At 45.5% G+C, this 20,500-nt stretch overlaps 1 protein-coding gene across 4 annotated transcripts in view; it reads right to left on the bottom strand.

Moving 5' to 3' along the window:
* Positions 1–20,500, bottom strand: part of LOC147033546 (voltage-dependent L-type calcium channel subunit alpha-1S-like) — a 224,001-nt gene that overhangs the window by 166,744 nt on the left and 36,757 nt on the right. For all 4 annotated transcript variants that reach the window (XM_085854944.1, XM_085854955.1, XM_085854926.1 and 1 more), the window contains exons 8-14: positions 16,015–16,187; positions 9,726–9,810; positions 9,055–9,215; positions 7,901–8,126; positions 6,680–6,884; positions 3,191–3,311; positions 2,824–2,944 (exon numbers count right to left, since the gene is read on the bottom strand). In XM_085854944.1, coding sequence (XP_085711070.1) covers positions 2,824–2,944; positions 3,191–3,311; positions 6,680–6,884; positions 7,901–8,126; positions 9,055–9,215; positions 9,726–9,810; positions 16,015–16,187 — 1,092 coding nt within the window. The remainder of the gene's footprint in view (positions 1–2,823; positions 2,945–3,190; positions 3,312–6,679; positions 6,885–7,900; positions 8,127–9,054; positions 9,216–9,725; positions 9,811–16,014; positions 16,188–20,500) is intronic.

Raw genomic sequence — 20,500 nt, 5'->3', positions numbered from 1 at the left:
CTCCAACTTTAAAATCTGGTTTGTGTTGGACACTGTAATTCACCAACACCTCAAGGTAAACCACAACCACAATGGAACTCTGATGCGGTCACATCAGGATATGTTTGTCTTGGAGTAATCCACTCCTCAGACAACATCTCAGAAGTGTTTTTCATGTAGTATTCCATCAATTCCATCTATTGGGACCATACTCTCTGCAGAGCATAAGCAGTCTCCTTGGCTATTGGGTACAATCCTGGATGGGTCACCAGTCACCACTCCGACGCAAGATATCAGCAAGTTGGCACTCATTTTGCTGACCTCAGAAGGACGACAGGCAGAGTCAACCCCACCTGGTATAAATTCAACACCCAAGCAGGATTTGAACTCAGGACCAGGATCCAAGTCCCATCACCCTAACCATGAAGCCAACACCAGGCATTATGTAATATTAGGAGATGTTAATTACAGTGCAATATCAAGGCCACATAATAATAATAATAATAATAATAATAATAATAATAATAATAATAATAATAATAATAATAAACAACCTGTTCCATTTTTAAACATTTTTTTCCATGTGTGTAAACACATTCATTCATGAGTGTTTGTGTTGGTCTGATCCCATTGTTCATGATGATCTAAATGGCACACACTGTGTTGGTTTGTACCATTGTTTACTAATTTCATGTTTAAGTGCGGCGATGTCTACTGATGTCCACGTCCTGAACATGATACATGTATCAGCTCCACAATAAGCATTGTATAAATTTCATGAGAAGAAAAAAAAATCCAAACATTCTTGCTTTAGCTGAATGTACGTGGGTATAGAAAAATCTCGGCTCGTGGAGAAGCTAAACGACAGAGGGCAGCAGGTTTCACAGATTGGCTGAGAATAATGGAGGTTAAAAAAAAGATACCAGGCAAGTGGATGAGAGCCAGAAAGGAAAGAGGTGTGAGAGTGGGAGTAGAAGTGGGAAGGGGGCTTTGGGATCAGTGAGTAGATGGACATGAGGGGTGGTGATGGAAGAAAAAAAACAAAAACTGGACAACAATGACAATGGACAACATCCTTGTCGCACTGGAAGAAGGGGCACGGGGCAAGAATGTTACAAGACAAGTGATTTTTTTTATTGTTTTCATATTCCTCACACAAGACAATGAGCTTGCAGATGATTTGTGAAAACATAAAAAATTAATTAATTAATTAATTTTTTTAAACTGCCTGATCAACATTGTAGATTCATCACGAATGATAAACAGGGTATTTTTTTATGCTGTTGTCGATTGTAAATAATTAATTTTAAATTGCATCCTAAATTATTGTTATGATGATGATGACTATTATTATTATTATTATTATTATTATTATCATCTTCGTTTGTGAAATACTCAATTGCTTACTTAAATATGTTTATGCCTCCGCCGACAAAGTCGCCGGAGGCATTATGTTTTCAGGTTGTCTGTCCGAGTGTTCGTCTGTCCGTGTGCCCGTTTGTGCTGGATTTTCGTTACCATGGTAACTTAAGAATGGCTGAAGGGATCCAAGTCAAACTTGGTACAAGTGTGTAAAATGATGCAAAGATTAACCGATTCGATTTTGGAGTCAAGAGGTTACAGGTCAGTTGATACAAGTATTATAATGATGTAATAATGTGGGCAGAAGCATATCAGTCAACATTGCGATGTCGATGAGTGCCGTTCCAAATATAATTGAATCATGTTGGGTTCCTGTAATGTATAAGTGTTTCCTTCTCATAAAACTACCACTCAAATAGTAAAATGCAATGACACCAAATAAAATATTACAAGTCAATTATAGCATTTCTCTGGCTTCACCTCTTTTTTGGTCTCAAAAGATAATAAAGTCCCCGACACAGTGTCTGGAGCATCCCCTCCGATGCGGCTGGAGCATCCCCTCTGACACGCCTGGAGCGTTCCCTCTGACACGCATGGAGTGTCCCCTCTGACACGCATGGAGTGTCCCCTCTGACACGCATGGAGTGTCCCCTCCGACACGCCTGGAGCATCCCCTCCGACACGCCTGGAGCGTCCCCTCCTACGCACCTGGAGCGTCCCCTCCGATGTGCCTGGAGCATCCCCTCCGACATAACTGGAGCATCCCCTCCGAGGCACCTGGAGCATTCCCTCCGACATGCCTGGAGCATTCCCTCCGACACGCCTGGAGCGTCCCCTCTGACACGCCTGCGCCGACCCCTCTGACGCATCTGGAACATCCCCTCTGACGCATCTGGAACATCCCCTCTGACGTGCCTGGAACTTCTCCTCTGATGTGCCTGGAATGTCCACTCCAATGTGCTTGGAGCATCCCCTCCAACACGCCTGTAATGACCCCTCTGACGCGTCTGCAATGGACATGAGAGAGGTCCTGCAATAATGATGGTCAGTATCAACCTCTGACGCACCTGGAACTTCCCCTCTGATGCGCCTGGAACGTCCACTCCAATGCGCCTGGAATGTCCCTCCAATGCGCCTGGAGAATTCCCTCTGACCCACCTGGAGCGTTCCCTCTGACACACCTGGAACAACCCCTCCGACGTGCCTGGAAAGACCCCTCCAATGCATGTGGAACATCCCCTCTGACGTGCCTGGAACTTCCCCTCTGAGGTTTCTGGAATGTCTACTCCAATGCGCCTGGAACGTCCACTTCGACACACCTGGAATGTTCCTTCATACGCACCTGGAACGTCCTCCGATGCATCTGGAACGTCCACTCCGAGGCGTCTGGAGCGTCTGCTCCGACACATCTGGAGCATTCCCTATGGTGTATAGAAAGCTATCAGGAAGAACAATTGTTTGTCATATGGAAAATTCAATCACCTCTCAAGTTCAAGTCGTCTGCGCTCTTTCTCCTCTTCAGCCTCCTTTTGTGCCTGAGTCAGACTCTCAGCATCAGCAAGGTTGTTCACTGCGATGGCGAGGAAAACATTCAGCAGGATGTCTGTTGGGTACAGGGCTTAGGAAATATACCTTGTAAACTTGCTCCATTATGGTGAGTCACCATTAAAACCTATGTCAAATGAGGCAAAAGTTTTCATATGTTGCCAAATATCCAAGCCGGAATATCAATGTCTTCAAGTATTCTCAGTTCAGCTAACATGGCTCCCGAGTCTTTCTGGCCAGGCTGACAGAATCTTTCACAATAAAATTTATGATATCGTGTGCAATTCTCGAAAAGAGAGGATACAGTTGCCACAGATGAACAGGATGACAAAGTAAAGGCACACGAGGACACCGGGAAATGACGGCCCTCCGTAGGACAAAATACCAGCATTCATGACTGAATTCCAATCCTCTCCTGTCAAGATCTGTGGAAAGACAGGTAAATGGAATACTTCTTAAAATATCAAATTATTTAAAAAACAGGAATTGAAAAAAATGCCGAACAATGTTTACGAAAAATCGAAAATGAAAACCGACAAACATAAAAAACAACAACAACAACAACAACAACACGTACTAGTATTTCTGACAAAGAAAAAGCACAATGACCAGAAGGGCACTCTGGAGAGCGCATACCTCCACCACTTAATGCCTGATCCAAGAGAACATATCAGGCTATATCAGTCTATCAGGCTATCAGGCTATACCTCTCAATGGTGAAGAATCACTCAAAAATTAAATAATTCTCATATCCAGATCTGGATTCGGATCTTCACCAAAATCGAAAAAAATTCTTTCTTATCACACACGCAACATGTCCACCAAGTTTCTTTCAAATCCATCGATAACTTTTTGAGATATACTATATATCCTTTTGGCCCTCTCTCTCAAGGGTGAAGAATCACTTTTAAAAAATTATCGTAGTCGGATCCAGATCTGGATCTTCACCAACATAAAATTCAGTTCGTCCTTGTCACACACCCAAAATGTCTGTAAAATGTCATCCGGATCCGTCGACAACTCTTTGAGATATCCTGAAAACAAACAAACAAATGAAATTGCTCGTTGAGCAAGGAATTGCCGGAATAACTTTGTCATATCTCCATGATCTCTGAAAAAAGCAAAAACCTGGAAATCAAGTTGGTTCTTATAAGTCGACAGTGCTACAGTTTAATGAGTTACAGCACTTAGTTTGGTCAGGATCATAACTTGGAAGTCAATCGGACTTGAAATGGCGTTTTATCGCAATTTGAAATTTTTGACCCGAACCCCCCTGACATTCGACCCCCGCCCGCTAAGAAGGGTGTTAGTGTGACTCCCCCAATGAGACATATGGTTGGATGCAGTATTGGAAGATGCACATTTTGGATTTGGTTTGACGTCGATATGACCATTTTAGCAGACGTTATTGCGAAAATAAGAATTTCGGTTTTCCGGTGACCTTGACCTTGACCTTTTGACCTAGATTCACCAAAAACGACAAGTGTCTAAGTTGGACCATGGCCGACGTCTGTACCCAGTTCGGTCATGATCGCTGAAACGGTGTGGCTGCTCCAGAGTAAACAAACACACAAACAAATAGACAGACAGACAGACAGACAGACAGACACAGCTTCGATGGCAGAAGTAATGAAGCAACTTCACAGGACATCTGAAATTATGTTTTTTTTTCATGAAGAAGAAGGTGCTTCAACCAAAAGTAAAACGAGATTGATTCCGCGATTTTGAGCAATAAGCATGAGCAGACCCGGTCTCAGGCGACGTTTCCCCCGCTTCACAGCCGACTTCCTCAGGCCAATCGACCCCGAGCCTCAGCACATGTCTGGTTTTTTACTCCGATACAACCGCTTATTTCCGCTCACGTGGTGGTGTTCGAAGTCAAATGGAGGAGTGCTCTTTTAATCTTATTTTGCAAACCTCAAGCAAAGCAAACGTCAAATCACATCATCGATGGACCGCTCTGCTCCTTTTTTGTTTTTACTTTCACATGATTGGTATTGGTATTGGGTCCTTCAGTTTTGAGATGACATTACGCATGGTGCATCGAGGGTTGTAGGTTACGCCAATCCGTGCACCCTATCCTGCCAATCCTTTCAGAAAGGCCCGCGTCGTATGGCAGTACACAGTGCCCAAGTGTATGTGGCTCCTTCCGTTCTGTCCTTTTTGGTTCTTCCAATGTGGGGAGTATCCCCTTGTTGTACCCATTTTTGAGCAGGACTCCTCGAAATAATCCAATTCCTTTAATTGCCTCGGCTTTGGAAGTTGACATCGTTCACGTCCAACGTCCGTGCTCCACTGTGTTTGCGGAAGATTGCGTTGAAGGAGTTAAAGTCCAGTAATCTGCTTGTGTGGGTTGGTTTCCTGTAAACTGAAGTCTTCAGGGAGCCGTCAGGCTTACTGTGAACCTCCACATCCAAAAAAGGCCAATTTGCTTTGTTTTTCAATTTAGATTGTGAAGTTCATGTTGGGGAATACCCGGCCAAGTTGCTCCAGTAGGTGGTCTTCCATGTCTGTACGCACAATGGCGATGATGTCATCTACACATCTGTTCCAGTACCATGGGAGCCAATTATCATGAGGCTCAAATATCCTTTGTTCGAGTTCCTCCATCACCAAATTAGCAACAATAGAGCAGAGACCGGTGAACCTATCGCTGTGCCAAATATTTATGGGTTGTGTGCACCGTCATCGATGAAGGTCGTGCTGTTCAGACACATCTCCAGCAGGCTCGCAACGTCTTCAGGTGTTAGTTTGCCGTTTTGAAAAGCTATTTTCCAATCGTTTGAATGTTTCAACCGGTCGAGTGTGATGTCACCGCTAGATCGACTGTGATTTCGGTGTAAAGGGAAACCACATCGAAAGATACCATCGTCTCATCGTCTTGGATTCTAACCTCTCTTATCCTTTGGACAAATTCACCACTATTCATAACCGTTTTATCAGTCTTTCCTACAAGTCTGCCAATGATATGTGCGAGAAAGCCTGACAATCGGTAAGATGGAGCATTGACGAAGGACACGACGGCTCTCAGTGGGACATTGTCTTTGTGGATCTTGGGAAGACCATACAGTCTTGGAGCTGAACCCTTGCTGCAGTAAAGCCAATTGTAGTCCTGGTTGCCCAGCCTGCCTGCTCGTTTTAGTATGGACAATCGTGTGTTCAAGGACCGTTGTTGCTTTGGAGTTGGGTCATCAGGTAATTTTTGGTAAGTTTTACCATCCTCCAGTGGTGGTGTTGTTTTACCATGGTAAGATTGCTTCTCCATTACTGCCACTTCCCTGGCCTTATCTGCTGGTGCAAATATCAAATTGTTCCTGTTTCTCTGATCAGTTGACACCCCACAGTTGCTCACCTGTACTCTATCCTTTAAAAAAATGCTGAAGGTCAAGCAAGGAAGGAGGACGCACAATTTTTTTAAGTCTTTGGTACGACTCGGTTGGGGATCGAACCACCAACGTTCCAGACTCAGAGTGGACTCACTAACCATGACAGCACCGAGTCAAGTTACAATGGTGTTCACAAACTGTTCCGCATTCACTGCGTTCATGGTTACCATGTCATGAATGGTGAAGAATTGTGTGCTTTTTTTTGTTTGTATGTGTGTATTTGTTCAAAGGTAAGGGCCCGATGTCTGCACCATCCTCTTGGACTTCATCCGATGATAATCCCACCCATACATACAAGGCTCACACATCATTTAACAATCACACCCAATGGGAGAAGCCTCCTCTGACAACCGCACCCGATATTGAAAAGCTTTGCCAGTTTACAGGACTCGTGTTTGGGACTGCACCTGGAACACGGTGATGAGGGACTGTGGAAAGTTGTCGAAGGAACTGCGCTTCACTTCGTGCGAGAAAGTGAAGCGGCCGCCGAAAAGTTGCATGCCGAGCAACGAGAAGATGACAATGAAGAGGAAAAGCACGAGCAGCAGTGACGCGATGGAGCGCATCGAGTTCAGTAGGGAGGCCACCAGGTTGCTGAGAGAGTTCCAGTGCCTGCGGGAAGACGTGGAGGGTCCGATGGTCACAACTGTGAAATCTTTAACTCACATGAGGTCTCTGTGGGGGGAGGCTTTGATCAAATAATTTATTTATTCAATTCGTAACTTTCAGGAAACACAAACATCACTTCCATATTGTTCTCCTGATAAGGCTGCCATAGCAACCTTGGCACGGTGTTGGACCCTTAAAATGGATGCGGTGTAAACATGCAGATCAACCCACCTTTAAACAGGTGGATAAGATTTCAACCAATCAGGCAATATGCAATGAGTTCCTTTCGTGGGAGCACGTCGTCTTTAACTCAGTGGTATGGAAAGCCGTGACCGTACGTAATAGGTGACCTTCAGCCAGTTGACCACATTGTGGTCTGCACATTGAATGACCTTTAATCGAGAGGGTCTGTATGTTGTGTGACCTTTCGACAAGTCGGCCTGCTCATCCCTTCACCCCCACCATGAGTTCCCTCCAAAGAACTTCAACGAAGGAAGAGGCCATTCAGCCCATCAAGCCTGTGCAATGGCTGTGCAATGGCTGCCAACCAGTGGTTGTTTGTCTGCGCTCTATCATTTTTTTAAATATGCTAAGCATCAAGCAAGGAAGCAGTACATTCCTTTTTTTTTTAAAGCCTTTGGTAGGACTCGGCCGGGGTTCAAACCACCGACATCCCGGACTCCGAGCGGACGCTTTAACCATTACACCACCGAATCTTCTCTTACTTTGGGTAGCATTAAGTTGGTGGTGTATAAGCCAGTACCATCTAACCCTTATCCCAAGCATCCTGCAATATACAGCCTCAAGCCTACCGACCTCAATAACAATGACCTGTAACTTTGTTACCTGGAAGTTGTGTGGCCTTAAAGTAGGTGGGTTCATCTTCAATCAAACATCCAGTACGCCAAGTTACCCATAATCCAGCAGGTAACATCTGACCCAATATCCCACAAAGCAAGTAATCTGCACATTGAGTGACATTTAACTCACCGGCCGACCTAAGGAATAGGAACGCATACCGGGTGACCTTGAAGAGTCGAAGGAGGCGGACGCAACGCAGCACGGTGAGGCCGAGTGGAGACATGATATTCAGCTCGACGAGCACTAGCTCCACGATGCTGCTGCACACGACGAAGCAGTCAAAACGGTTGAACAAAGACATGAAGTAGGCTTGTAGGCCCAGACTGTACATCTTGAGGAGCATCTCGATGATGAACAGGGCCAGGAAGACCTTGTTCACAAAATCTGCGGGTGATTAGAAAGTGGGAAAAAAATTCCTCCACACGTTCCTCAGCGCAGATCACGTTCAGCAGTCCTCTTACCATCCCATAGTGGACTTGTATCCGGGTGTTGTACCTGTCAGCCACAACACAAGAATTGTACTTGTGGACTGTTTGGGTCGAACTATTGGCTCTAGGCGCTATCCCTGTCCCTTCTCCCAAGGGAACGAAGTGGTGCAACTCTTCTGTCTTCAAGTCCCATCATTGCACACAGCTCTTCGTGCTGTTTGAGGAACGCAAATATTGGAAGTAATACCTGCACAAGTCTCGATCATTCCGCTTCTTCTTCAAGAAGATGGAAGCTTGGCTGCCGGGTAGCTCTCATTTTGTTGGGGCGCTACTATGCCGCTGATGCCGTGCCTCTCTACCAGTACACTGGAAACTCATTTCACCGACCTCAGAAGGATGACAGGCTGAGTCAACCCCACCTGGTGTTAATTCAGCAGCCAACGGGGCTTGAACTCAGGACCCTAAGATGCCAAGCCAGCCACCTTATCCACTAAGCTAACACCAGGCTGATCATTCCGCTAAAGTCACAGGCAACAGCTTTGCGCAGGATTTTGGAATTTGGTCAAGTTGTCGGCACACAATGGCCGACTGGCGGAATACGCCGTTGGATCTTTAATGTCCACCATCAAATGTTCCATCCGTTGGATTGTACACTAGTTCGTGCAACACCCTGCCTGCAAATCACCAGGGTGACAGCTTGTAGTCCGGGGACTCAAACCCAGACTCGCGAGACAGCTCAGCCGAGTTCCCTACCTTTGTCCCTCTCTCTTCATTTTATCTCTGTTTATCGGTTGAATGAAATTTTCTGCGAGAGTGTTTAAAATTTTTGTTTTTTTTAAGCCAACACTTTACAAAGAGGTGTGGTTGGACTTCAGGATGCTCACCTTGCACGTTGGTGAGCCACTGCGGTTGGTTGTAGTGCTCTGTAGCGATGGCCAGGGTGTTCAGAGACACTAGTACGATGACCAACCAGTAGAACTCCGACGACTTGACTGCGTTGCGGCACTTTCGTCGGCAGAGCCGGTGTGAGTGATACACAAATTGCCTAGAGGGCCGGAGGGTAGAGGGAGGGAACCAGAAGGGGTATTCGGGGAGAGGATATGGGGGTGGGGAAAGGAAATTGGAAGGGTGGTTGAGATCGGGGGACAGGTGATCGGGATTAGAGAGGGGTGAGACAGAGAGATTAGAGAGGTTAGGCGAGATGTAGGGATAATTGGGGAGAGGTAGGATGAGGTGGGGGAGGGGTGAGGAGATGAGAGATGGAGAAGAAGAGGGAGAAGAAAAGAAGGAAATGGAGAGGGGGGAAAGGAAGAAGGAGGGAGAGAGGGATGTGTCAAAACAAAGAGTATTTGTGATTTCTGGACCTTGTGCTCCTCCTGTTCTCTCTTAGCTCTCTCTTCCTCCTGCTTGGTAACCATTTTCAATGATCACATCCATCAAGATATATGTATGACATGTTGCAGGCATGTATTTATTGCATAATCAGTATAAATATTATACAACAAGGTGGGGAAAATGCAGCCTCGAAGGGCTGGTGTGGACGTGCACAGCTAACCTGAAGCGAATCCACCATGGTAAGATCTCTTTCTCATCAGAAAGACCCTCCTCTGCAAGTGAGTCCGCCTCACTATCTGACAACACTGCAAGGCACAGCCCCCAGGGCATTATTGCATACCAACCATCCATGAGAGAGGGAACATGGGATGTGTGTGCAAGGGTAGATCAGGTGTGTAAAGGGCAAATGGGGTATGTGGAGATGAATGGTTTGGTGGCATGAAATCTGAGTTGTACCTCGCTACCGTACGGTACTATAATAGGTGCCAATCGGTACTTCACTCTACTATGAGCCTCGATCTTGCATAGATTAAAAAAAAGAAGGTTTTTGGGGGTTTGTGAAGACAGATAAGGTGGTGAGAGCAACTTGAGTGTTTCAGGGTGTGTGAGGATAGATGAGGCGTTTGATGGTGTGCAGACACCGATAATGATGATATTTGGTGCGTGAGTACAAATGTGATGTATGACTATGAGGAGTGGAGATAGGGGTGTAAGTGCAGACCTAACGGTATATGAGGGTAGATTATGGTGTATACAGGTATGCAAAAGCTTGCATTGGATTGTCTTGAGGTATAACCAAAATTTTTGTCTCATATGTTGCAAAAAGTGACACGATGAACCGTCCTAGCTGTAGCTTGTACTACAAGTGGCAAAGAGAACCCCCCAGGGATGACGTTCACATTCACAGCTCGTATTGTGTCCAGTTTGCATGGACCGATCATTCCTCGACCGGATTCCCCTTTGAGGTACAACCCAAGAAAGCATCCCCCAGGGGAGTTGTGGCCTAACCCTGCAGGTGCGGTTTACACAACACCTCCTTTCCTCCATGTAGGAGGATATCAAACGAGCTATTTCAGGCCCATGCATCGGCCATTCATCCTGGAGAGTTGTCCTTGGTCCACTTGATCCATTTGGAGCAAAAACCGGGGAGCATTCTGTTTCAAAATGGTGTACAAAAGGGAAGAGAAGAGGCGTCGGATCGACGGAGCATCCTCGGCAGGCACGTAGAATTCGCTCGAGTCAGCACGAGCGCAGTTTATAGAATCCCGTGATTATTTCGGAATCATCAAACCTGTCATCCTCAGGCCAAATAAGACTCGTCTCATTATAGAACTAGATACGCACACAACTCTGCTCCCTGCGAAGCTCAATGCAGCCGACATCATCAGCAAGGATTTGCGTCTTTGCTTCCAGCTTCAAGTGTTCCATGTCTGAGTTTGGCACTGGTTTTTGGTGTCAGAGGGGTGGATTAAAGGGGGAGGGGGTGGAGAGTGAAATTGGAATTGCCTTGTGTGCTCTAAACTCCATCACTTGACGTCGGAGTGACTTGACATGAGGGCGGGGGGGGGGGGGTGCTGACGTATGCCATTCAGAAGTGATGATAAGCCGGCTGTCCAACGATTTTGTAAGTTTTTGCTGCGGTTGAAGGATTGCTTGGGCTTTTTGTTTGTCGACATTTTATGAACTTTCTCCACGAGGTAAAAGGACGATTAAAAGCATCTGAGATAAATGGGACCCTGTGTGTTATTGGAAAACACATTCATTTAAAGGGAGATTGAAGGACTATGTGTCATCAGTGGCCAAGTATTGGAAATGGTTAAACCGAAGCTTGATACCGTCATGGTGTTTTGTGTGTTCAATTGTGCAAACGAGTGTTGAAAATCTCCAAAAATAATAATTTAATCAAAATACATTTTTCATTCTCTCCTTATTTGTAAACGAGAAGATGATGCTGTCACGTCCTTCCATATGAGGTACCATTTGGATTAGATTTGATGTGGACAGCCCTGAGTGATATGAGAACAATTGAATGTGGGAGTGTTCTCTACTGGTATTTGCTGGTGAACCTCAAAGATCGTAAGGTGTCTTTCCTGAAGAATAGGTGAGTTATCACCGTCACCTTGAACAAGTTACCGTTTCCTGCCCAAATAACCTTCAGTCGAACGTGAGTCCTGGCCAGCCTGTTTGTAAAAGACCGACAGATATGTAAGGTACAATGTTGGATATGGAAACATTGCCTTTGTTGGACCCAGGCGTCATGGATCAGGGGCAGTAGTGCCGTGGAACTCCTCCCCCCTATTGAGGAGTATCATGACTGTATTATGACAAATAAACAGGAACATGTATGTATGTATGTATGTATGTACGTACGTACGTATAAGCTTGCAGTGTTAGTGTGAGAAATTTCTGAGGCTATCACAAAGACTTGATAGCGCTGTTCCCAAAGACTTGATGGCTCAGTGGGCTGTTGCCGTGTGAGCAATGAGGTCCTTGGAGTTAAATCCTGGGTTTAGTCAGAATTTTTTCACACTCGGCCCATGCAGGAATTTATTCCTGTTTATTAAATATATATTATATATATTAATGCAGGGAGTGGACAAAAACAATGGAATCACCAATGTAAAGTCACTTTATAGGGGCCACCATGTGTGGCCAGTTGGGCCTGTATGCACCGTGACCAAGAATCTATCAGCGTCTGGAATTCTGCAGGAGGGGATGTGGCACCATTCTTCCACAAGGAAGTCAAGCAACCCACACCTAGTTGATTTCGGTGGAAAATGCTATCTCACGTGTCATTCCGAAATATCCCACAAATGTTCGATTGGGTTCAGATCTGGTGATTGAGAAGGCCGTGACATATGGATAACATCAGTGGCATGCTCATCAAAACATTGGGCGACCACATGTGCTCTGTGGAATGTGGGTGTTGGTAGATCTCCGCTTGCAGCTCTGCTAGCCATAATTATAGGCAACCAGGCCTGCGCAGCAAATTTATACATGACCCTAAGCATGCTGGGTTGTTATTTGCTTCATTAACACATGGGCCACACCTATGTGGAAACTGTTGCTTGGTGTCCCTCATTTACCCAGGTGTTTCCATTTTTGTCCACAACCTATACACATATACTGAGAGGCAATGAATCCGCATATATGATTTAGATGGAGTATAGCCTATTCTTGAATGCAAACAGTGAACAAATAGTAAATAATAAAACATGCATGATGGGCATCTGTTATGAGTGGTTGTTTGTGCATGGACGTTTGAGTCTGAACGCAACCATCTGGCAAATCTTGGAAATGATGAGCAGTGGTTAAAAAACATGCTGCACATGCAACATGTATAGCCATGCTTTATGAAAGCACACTGTAGTTCGCCTTAGTTGTGAGACCACCAATTAAAATGCCATGTCTGACAAATGATCAGACGAACCAAGTCATCAGTATCTAAATAGTGAAATCAGTCAGGAAAGAGCTGGTGACACTGTTATGTCCACCAGTCAACAGTTTCTGCGTGACAGAACTGATACAGAGCCACAGGAAGGGTCTAGGACTGTCCTCCTCCTGGTGCACAGCGTGTGAGGTCAGCAACACAAGACAGATCCATCGTCATCAGAAACCTCCACGACTGCTTCAGGACAGCATGAGAAATGGCCAGAACCACCATTGGAACAAGGAAATGACTCATCAGTGACCGAACCGTTTTACATCTTCTTGGTGTATGGGATTTATGAAGTCGTTGACCTTACCATGGACAAATCTTGACACATCAACACTGACTTGCAAGACAACGATGGGCAGCAGCTGTTGGTAACTTGGGTGGGAGATGGTGGGCAGACGTCATCTTTTCAAATGAATTGAGGTTCAACTATCCCTATTGCTGACCCTATTGTTGCTGACTACCCTAATGCTGACCCTCCAATCAACTGTGCTCCACCTTCGTTTGTGGAAACACAGACTGCGGTGAACCAGTTGAAATGTGGTAAAGCTCCTGGGAACTGTGGCATCCATGTTGAACTTCTCAAGACTGGTGGAAATGCTGTACTCGTGTTTATGCATGTAGTTCTGTGCTCTGTCTGGAACACAAGCATCATCCCAACTGACTGGAAGAGGAGCCTTGTTGTCCCTCTTGGGAAAGGGAAGGGTGATCGTCAATACTGCAACAACTACCGAGGGGTGACGCTGCTCTCAGTACCAGGCAACGACTTTGCTCGGATAATTATTGATGGAGTTCGCCACCATCTGCTTGAGCACCAGCATCCAGAGCAGTCAGGCTTCACACCAAAGAGGTCAACGATTGACCGTATCCTTGCTCTTCGGGTTCTCACCGAACGCAGACGAGAGTTTCGGCAGGGGCTGCTTGCAGCCATTGTTGATCTCTGTAAAGCATTTGATTCAGTGAATCGGGATGCCGTCTGGAGGATTCTTGGTCTTCGTGGTGTGTCACCAAAACTGATCAATCTGATGTCTGAACTGTACTCTGATATTGAGAGTGCTGTGAGATGTGGTGGTGCCATTTCTGACTTATTTCCAGTTGCCACTGGAGTTAGTCAGGGGTGTGTATGGGCCCCCACACTTTTCAGCACTTGTATGCACTGGATTCTGGGGAGGATGCCGGAGAGATCAAGCTGCGGTGCTTCCTTTGGCAATGTCAAGATCTCTGACCTTGGCTTCGCAGATGATGCAGTCATCTTTGTAGAGACTCTAGATATCCTTTTGGGGCCCTCGACGTGTCGAATGAGGAGTCGGAGCCACTGGGATTACGGGTTTCCTGGGTCAAAACTGAGATCCACGCATTCAATGACATCTTGGATGCTGCTATCCTGCTATATCTGTTTCTGGTGAGGATGTTGAGGTCGTAGAGAGATTCACTTTCCTTGGCAGTGATATTCATGTCTCTGCTGGCTGTGAGCCAGAGGTCAACAGATGTCTGGGTCAGGCCTGGGGAGTCATGGATTCACTGGATGATGGGGTGCGGCGCTGCCGGTACCTGTGTGGGAGGACGAAAGTCCGAGTCTTCAGGTCGTTGGTGCTCCCAGTCTTGCTCTATGGATGTGAGATTTGGACTCTGACCAGGGATCTGAGACGTGGACTTAATTCCTTTGGTACGAGGTCTCTTCGTAGAATCCTTGGCCATCGCTGGTCAGACTTTCTGTCCAATGAGTGGTTGCTGTGCGAGACTCAAATGAGATTTGTTACCTCCATAGTCTGTGAGCGTCAGCTGCGGCTGTGTGGACATGTGGCTCGTTGTCCTGATGCTGATCCTGCTCACCAGATTCTCTCAGCGCGGGAGTCTCGTGAGTGGAGGAGGCCAATGAGCTGACCACGTGCCCCTTCAATGCAGCAGATTGATCAACATCTCAAGGAGATGGGGATGGGCCAGGCATCTGCCTGGGGGATGGCCAGACAGAGGCCCTTGGAGTACCGGCGGAAAGTGGATGCAGCAACGCGCTGCTCCGGCCCATGCTCCCAATACCTGACCTGACCTGAGGTTCCACATCAGTTTTCAAAAATGACGTCATCATGTGTTCCGTCGGCAAGGACACCATTTTGCTCAGGACTGCATTATTTCGAGAGACCATTTTGGAGGTGGTAGTGTTATGGCTTGGGGAGGATTCGTCAATTTATGAACCCCCCATGCAATGTTGCAGAGTTTACAGCAGTCTTACAGTTGCATTGGACAGCAATACCCCAAGCAATGATCCACCACCTGTGTTTATCCATGTCCCGTAGACTTCCAGCGTGCATCGCCGCCCAAGGTGGGCGCACTCGATATTGACTTTCCAGACACCTGCATCATTTAACAGTTTTGTGACATCACGTGCACATCCCGATTTGCCCGTCTCTGCAGAATCTGTGGGACTGTACTTGACAAATCTCATGTGATTGCGTACATCGATCCTACTTCACATGCTATGAAATAAATGTCAATTTGTGTGTGTGTTGGTTGTTATCTCCATATACGGTTATCAGAAGAAGGAACGGAGTCCTCCCAGGTCTCGAAGTATCCACCTCCATTTCAGTAAAGGGGTGGGGGGGGGGGTCACGATTCATAGATAAAGATGTGAAGTTTTCTTGTTCCCAAAGTTTTGTTCCGAGGAATCGTTTCGGAATCATCACCGAACCCCAAACAGGTTCCAACTGCAGTTAGTTTGTAGTAATCTTCCCAGGGATGGTTTTTAAGATCTCCGTAAGGTTCATTTATATCATTCCCTCTGCTCCGATAATAATCACTGCTACTCTATCAGCATTCTTCAGCTTCCAAGATCTTTTCACTTCATTCTTGAGGTCTTTGTAATTGGTCATTTTCTTGATCTCTGCTTTGTTTTGGCTAAAATCATGAGGGACTGAAATCTCAATTCGCAATACCGGTTTTGTTTTTGTTTTGCACCACTCACTCCAATTTTGTGACAATCACCAACTTTTGGTTTCCAGCACAATGTACACTGGACAATACTTCATTCCAACCTCATGTGTTTTGTTCGTCCCACTGACCGAAGGCGCACTCGTACCTCCACGAAGTTTGTCTGCGGCCTTCCGCTGCAAGTCGCTCTCCAGCTCGATGTCCTCGGCATGTGTGATCCAGTTGACGTACCCACGCAGGTCCTCGTCGAACTTCCGCTGCTCCCGCAGCTTGTGAAAATGACCTCGAGCTCTGGCCTTCTCCCGCTCCTTCGAGAACTCCCTGAGGGGAACACGTCGGTCATCGGATGATAGGTCAAAGTGCAATGCAACTCAAAAAAACCATCAATCGAAATTGTATTTCATTGTGCCAAGACTTTGGCGCCAATTCCTTTCTGAACACTCTCCGTTGTTTCCGGTGCGAAGCAAGTGCAGTGCCGTTGTCGTTAAAATGGACAGAATTGCACATCAAATCGAGAATGATGTCAAACATCATATCAATTCCACCGAGCTGAGGCCTGCCATGATATTGTGCAAACACTAAATCAGATTTCCCATTACAAACCCTCGCAGGTCCTGCAATGAAAGCATTGTTTAGAATCTCATCCGCATCATTATCTCTCATACAATGTTTCATGGCCATTCCACTGCAATCAGATTCCACAAAAATACATACACAGGATTCAGATATACATTCATCTGAGCAAATTACACCTGTCAATCCTTCCCCACAACGCACCTGGATTCTTTCATAAATTCCCGCAGAGCTCGCATTGCTCTGAATTATTAGGCAATAAGCAAGCTTTTCACTTCGCTTTGAATGATCATTCAGAGATTATAATAATGGTTACATTCATTGACACGGAGGTCACGCAATGGAATGATCATGAAATTGGATTTACAAAACATCTTCTTATTTTAGAGTCCAAGAGCCATGGTATCGTCGGCGCAGTTGGAGTTCATGGATGAAACAATGCCCTGTTTTCTCCTTCCTATTGCTCGAATGCATCCGAGTTTTATAATGTCTGGGATAATACTGTAACCAAAGTGTTTAGGATTCAATGAAATTGAAACTCCTGAGCAGTAGAGTAAGGTGAGGCACGATGCACACACCTCCTCCCTTTCCACTGTGTAACCTCTTCAGTATTGGGTTCTCCGGCTGGCAAAACTTACTATAGCGTGCATCATTAATCTTAACATTCAATACATTGTGATAAAATCGCTCAACATGAATATAAAATTCGAGGAGCAGCAACAATTCCAAAAGGCAACATGACGTTGACTTCACGAGCATAAAAGGTGCCAACGTATCACCTCCGAACGAGGATGATGCCCATATGGCACTCAAGTATTTGAAGACCGACATGAAGTTGCGCGATTGTGTCTGAATGGGGTAAACTTCGTAACCACAACACGTATAATGCTGAACGATACCTCGTTTAAGAGCTCTTGGGTCTGGACTGTGCGTGCGGAAGCTTGCAAATATCGATATCCAAGCAATTTCGAGTTATGTGTATTTTTGTTGTGCACACGGGTGGTGTATAGGCTCAGAGTCGTTGGTTCACAAGCCTAATGGAAGGAATATATATATATATATATATATATATATATATATATATATATATATATATATATATATATATATATATATATATATCCACAAACTCTTCAGGTAATGCTGTTAATGTATAATTACGTTTCTGTTGATTTACATCACCTTCACAGTTAATGACTATTATGCAGACTTGAGGTTGGCAGCGGCGGGGCGGGGTGGGGGGAGGGCAGGGTTGAGGGCCTGAAGAAGAAAAGGGGAATGGAAGACAAAGAAAGGGACAGAGTTGGGAGAGGATTGAGACTTTCCAGGGGGAGTGGGGGGGGGGTTGAGGACTTGGGGTTGGGAGGGGGGAGTTGACGACTTAAAAAGAAGAAAGAGGGAGGAGGCAACAGAGAGCTCGCAAAGAGGGGTTTGAGGACTTAGTGTGGGGGGTATAGGGTTTGAAGACTTGGTTTTGAGGACTTGGGGCTGCTAGGGAGTGTTGAGGAATTGAAGTCACGTTTTACATTATGCGGAATTTCCACGGGTCCCTGCTAAAATGCTGAAATTATGCTGTCAAAGGACATTCCCAGCAAACTCCCAAAATATTACACTCAATTCGGGACGAATTCCCTTATAACAGCCCAGTGGAACCAAGTTATCTGCTAGTTTATATAAACAAATAAATTATCTTAACTCTAGAGGTCATTAACCCATACAATACCTGTAAGAGCCACCAAGGCCCTGACTACCAGGGGACGGCTAACACCCATATATGCTGTTTCGGCATCCATTCTCCAGAAAACAAGGATTCTGAGGTGCAGCCGGGAAAGAAGATATTGAAGTTAAAGTGCCTTCCTGGTTCGTTGCAGTCTGCCAAGGAGACAGAACCACCCACTGCTAAATGCAGAGCCAGCAAGCAGTTGCACTACTATATATATATATATATATATATATATATATATATATATATATATATATATATATATATATATATATATATATATATATATATATATATATATACAGTGTCAGGAAGCCTGAGAGCTAGATAAACAGAGCGTTTTGCCACAACCAAACTACACACCATACCACACTGGGGCCCAACTTTGTCACACGATGCAAGAATACCACCAAACAATATCATAGACTGATTCACAACTCATGCCTACTTGCCCACAAATCACAAGACCAACTTGCGAGTGGTTCCCCGGAGGTAGGTGAGAAGGTAAATGTCGCATAACCACTCACATACAGTACCAGGTCATCGCAGGAATTTAGTTGTTAATGGGATTTAAAATGGTCATCACATGCCAAAGCTGAAATACAGTAAGTTCTCCGACAACGATGCTTCTAACAACGTCGTTTTGCTGTAACGTCGTTAACCAATCCGGGGACACTGCTCTAACAACATTGTGATGTTCCATATAACGTTGTTGGTTCGTGTCAGTTCGCCTCATTTTTGACTTTCCTCCCTCGCGCATAGAATTAGGAACGACTTGCATCAGCGGAACAGCATCCCAGGCAGTTGGTAAGATATACAGTACCTACTGTACATGCAAGGATATAAAGCTGTGAGAGGCGGAATAACACATCCCCTGCCAACACCATCTTAGTCTTTCCTCGGCATCGACTCGGTGAACTTACGCACTTTTATTGTGAAGTGAATTTCTGCGAAACATCATGCCAACGATCCTCGTTCTACATTGCACGGCCCACGGGCCACTGGCGGCCCCTGGTGGTCTGAAGTGCGGCCCCGACGCATGGCGGATAATACACAAATGTGAAAACGCCCCATAATAATCCACCATAAATGCTCTCAAATTGACCCAATGGTTTCGAATGAGTGTTCCAATGGGAAGGATATAAGTAACATAACCACATCAGGATATGGTTGTAGTATATAAACAATTCTGCTGGCAGCCCAGTTAACTACTACGAAGAAGAGTATGTGGAGGCGGGGCCGAGTAGCAGTTATCACGGAGTCCTGATGGCAGTGTGGCGGCTCTCACACTGATGCCATATCGGCAACAGTGGCCTCCCACGAAAACAAGAGTGAAGATCACTGCCGTAGAGGCATTGGGCGAGGTGGATTCTGCTCCATCATCCTCCTCCACCTCGTCACCCTCCTCCTCCTCAAACAATAGCCCATCACACTCCGCCTCCACAAGCTCCATCCACGACCATCATGGGTGAGTCCAGTACTTGATTTTACATGTTTCTTTTGTTTTACTTGGTCTTTGCTCAGAATCCACCTTTGTTCAGTTCAGAATCCACCCAAGGTGGAAGGAGGTTATGTTTTCACCCCTGTCTGTCTGTTTGTTTGTTTGTCTTTTTGTCTGCTTGTCTGTTTCTTTGGCTGTTTGTTTGTCTGTTTGTGTGCACGATATCTCAAAAAGTTGTAGATGGATCCAGATGAAATTTGATGGACAGGTTAGGTGTGTCACAAGGACGAACCGATTAGATTTTAGTGAAGATCCGGATTCGTATCCGACTACGAGAATTTTTTCAGTGATTCTTCACCATTGAGTGATACGGCGAAAAACGATGTATCGTACGATATCTCAAAAAAGTTGTAGACGGATTTGAAAGAAACTTGGTGGACATGTTGCGTGTGTGACAAGAAAGAATTGATTCGATTTTGGTGAATGATTATGAGCTGGATTGAAGACCGGAAAGATTATGAGCAGTGCAAATTTGTCGCCACCAAGCACCATCTTGGGAAGCCCACTCGTAGCAGATATATTTCGACTCGTGATAAATTCTCGGGAGATCTTGAATATTGAATATCAATTTTGAGCTGAAAGTCAAAGTCGATGTGAATACTTTCTCACATAAACATAACGCAACACGGGCTGTAGTAAATGATGCACTGGGCCGAGCAGCGTGGTGGTGTGTGCGGAGAAAAGGGACTGTGTGGTGGCGACACAATGGTGCGTGCAACATGAACAGCCGTAATCCTTCTCGTCTTGCATGCAGTTCAATGCTTGAAACACATTAAATGTTCTTTACATTAATTTAAATGGGAAAATTCCTTTCCAACAACGTTGTTTCCCACAACG

Source organism: Eptatretus burgeri, chromosome 2 (genome assembly GCF_056783735.1).
Source record: "Eptatretus burgeri isolate ZD-2024b chromosome 2, Ebu_testis_v1, whole genome shotgun sequence".
In the NCBI taxonomy this organism is placed as follows: Eukaryota; Metazoa; Chordata; class Myxini; order Myxiniformes; family Myxinidae; genus Eptatretus; species Eptatretus burgeri.
The sequence above is the reverse complement of the archived record's forward strand: the minus strand, read 5'-3'. Positions and strand labels throughout refer to the sequence as shown.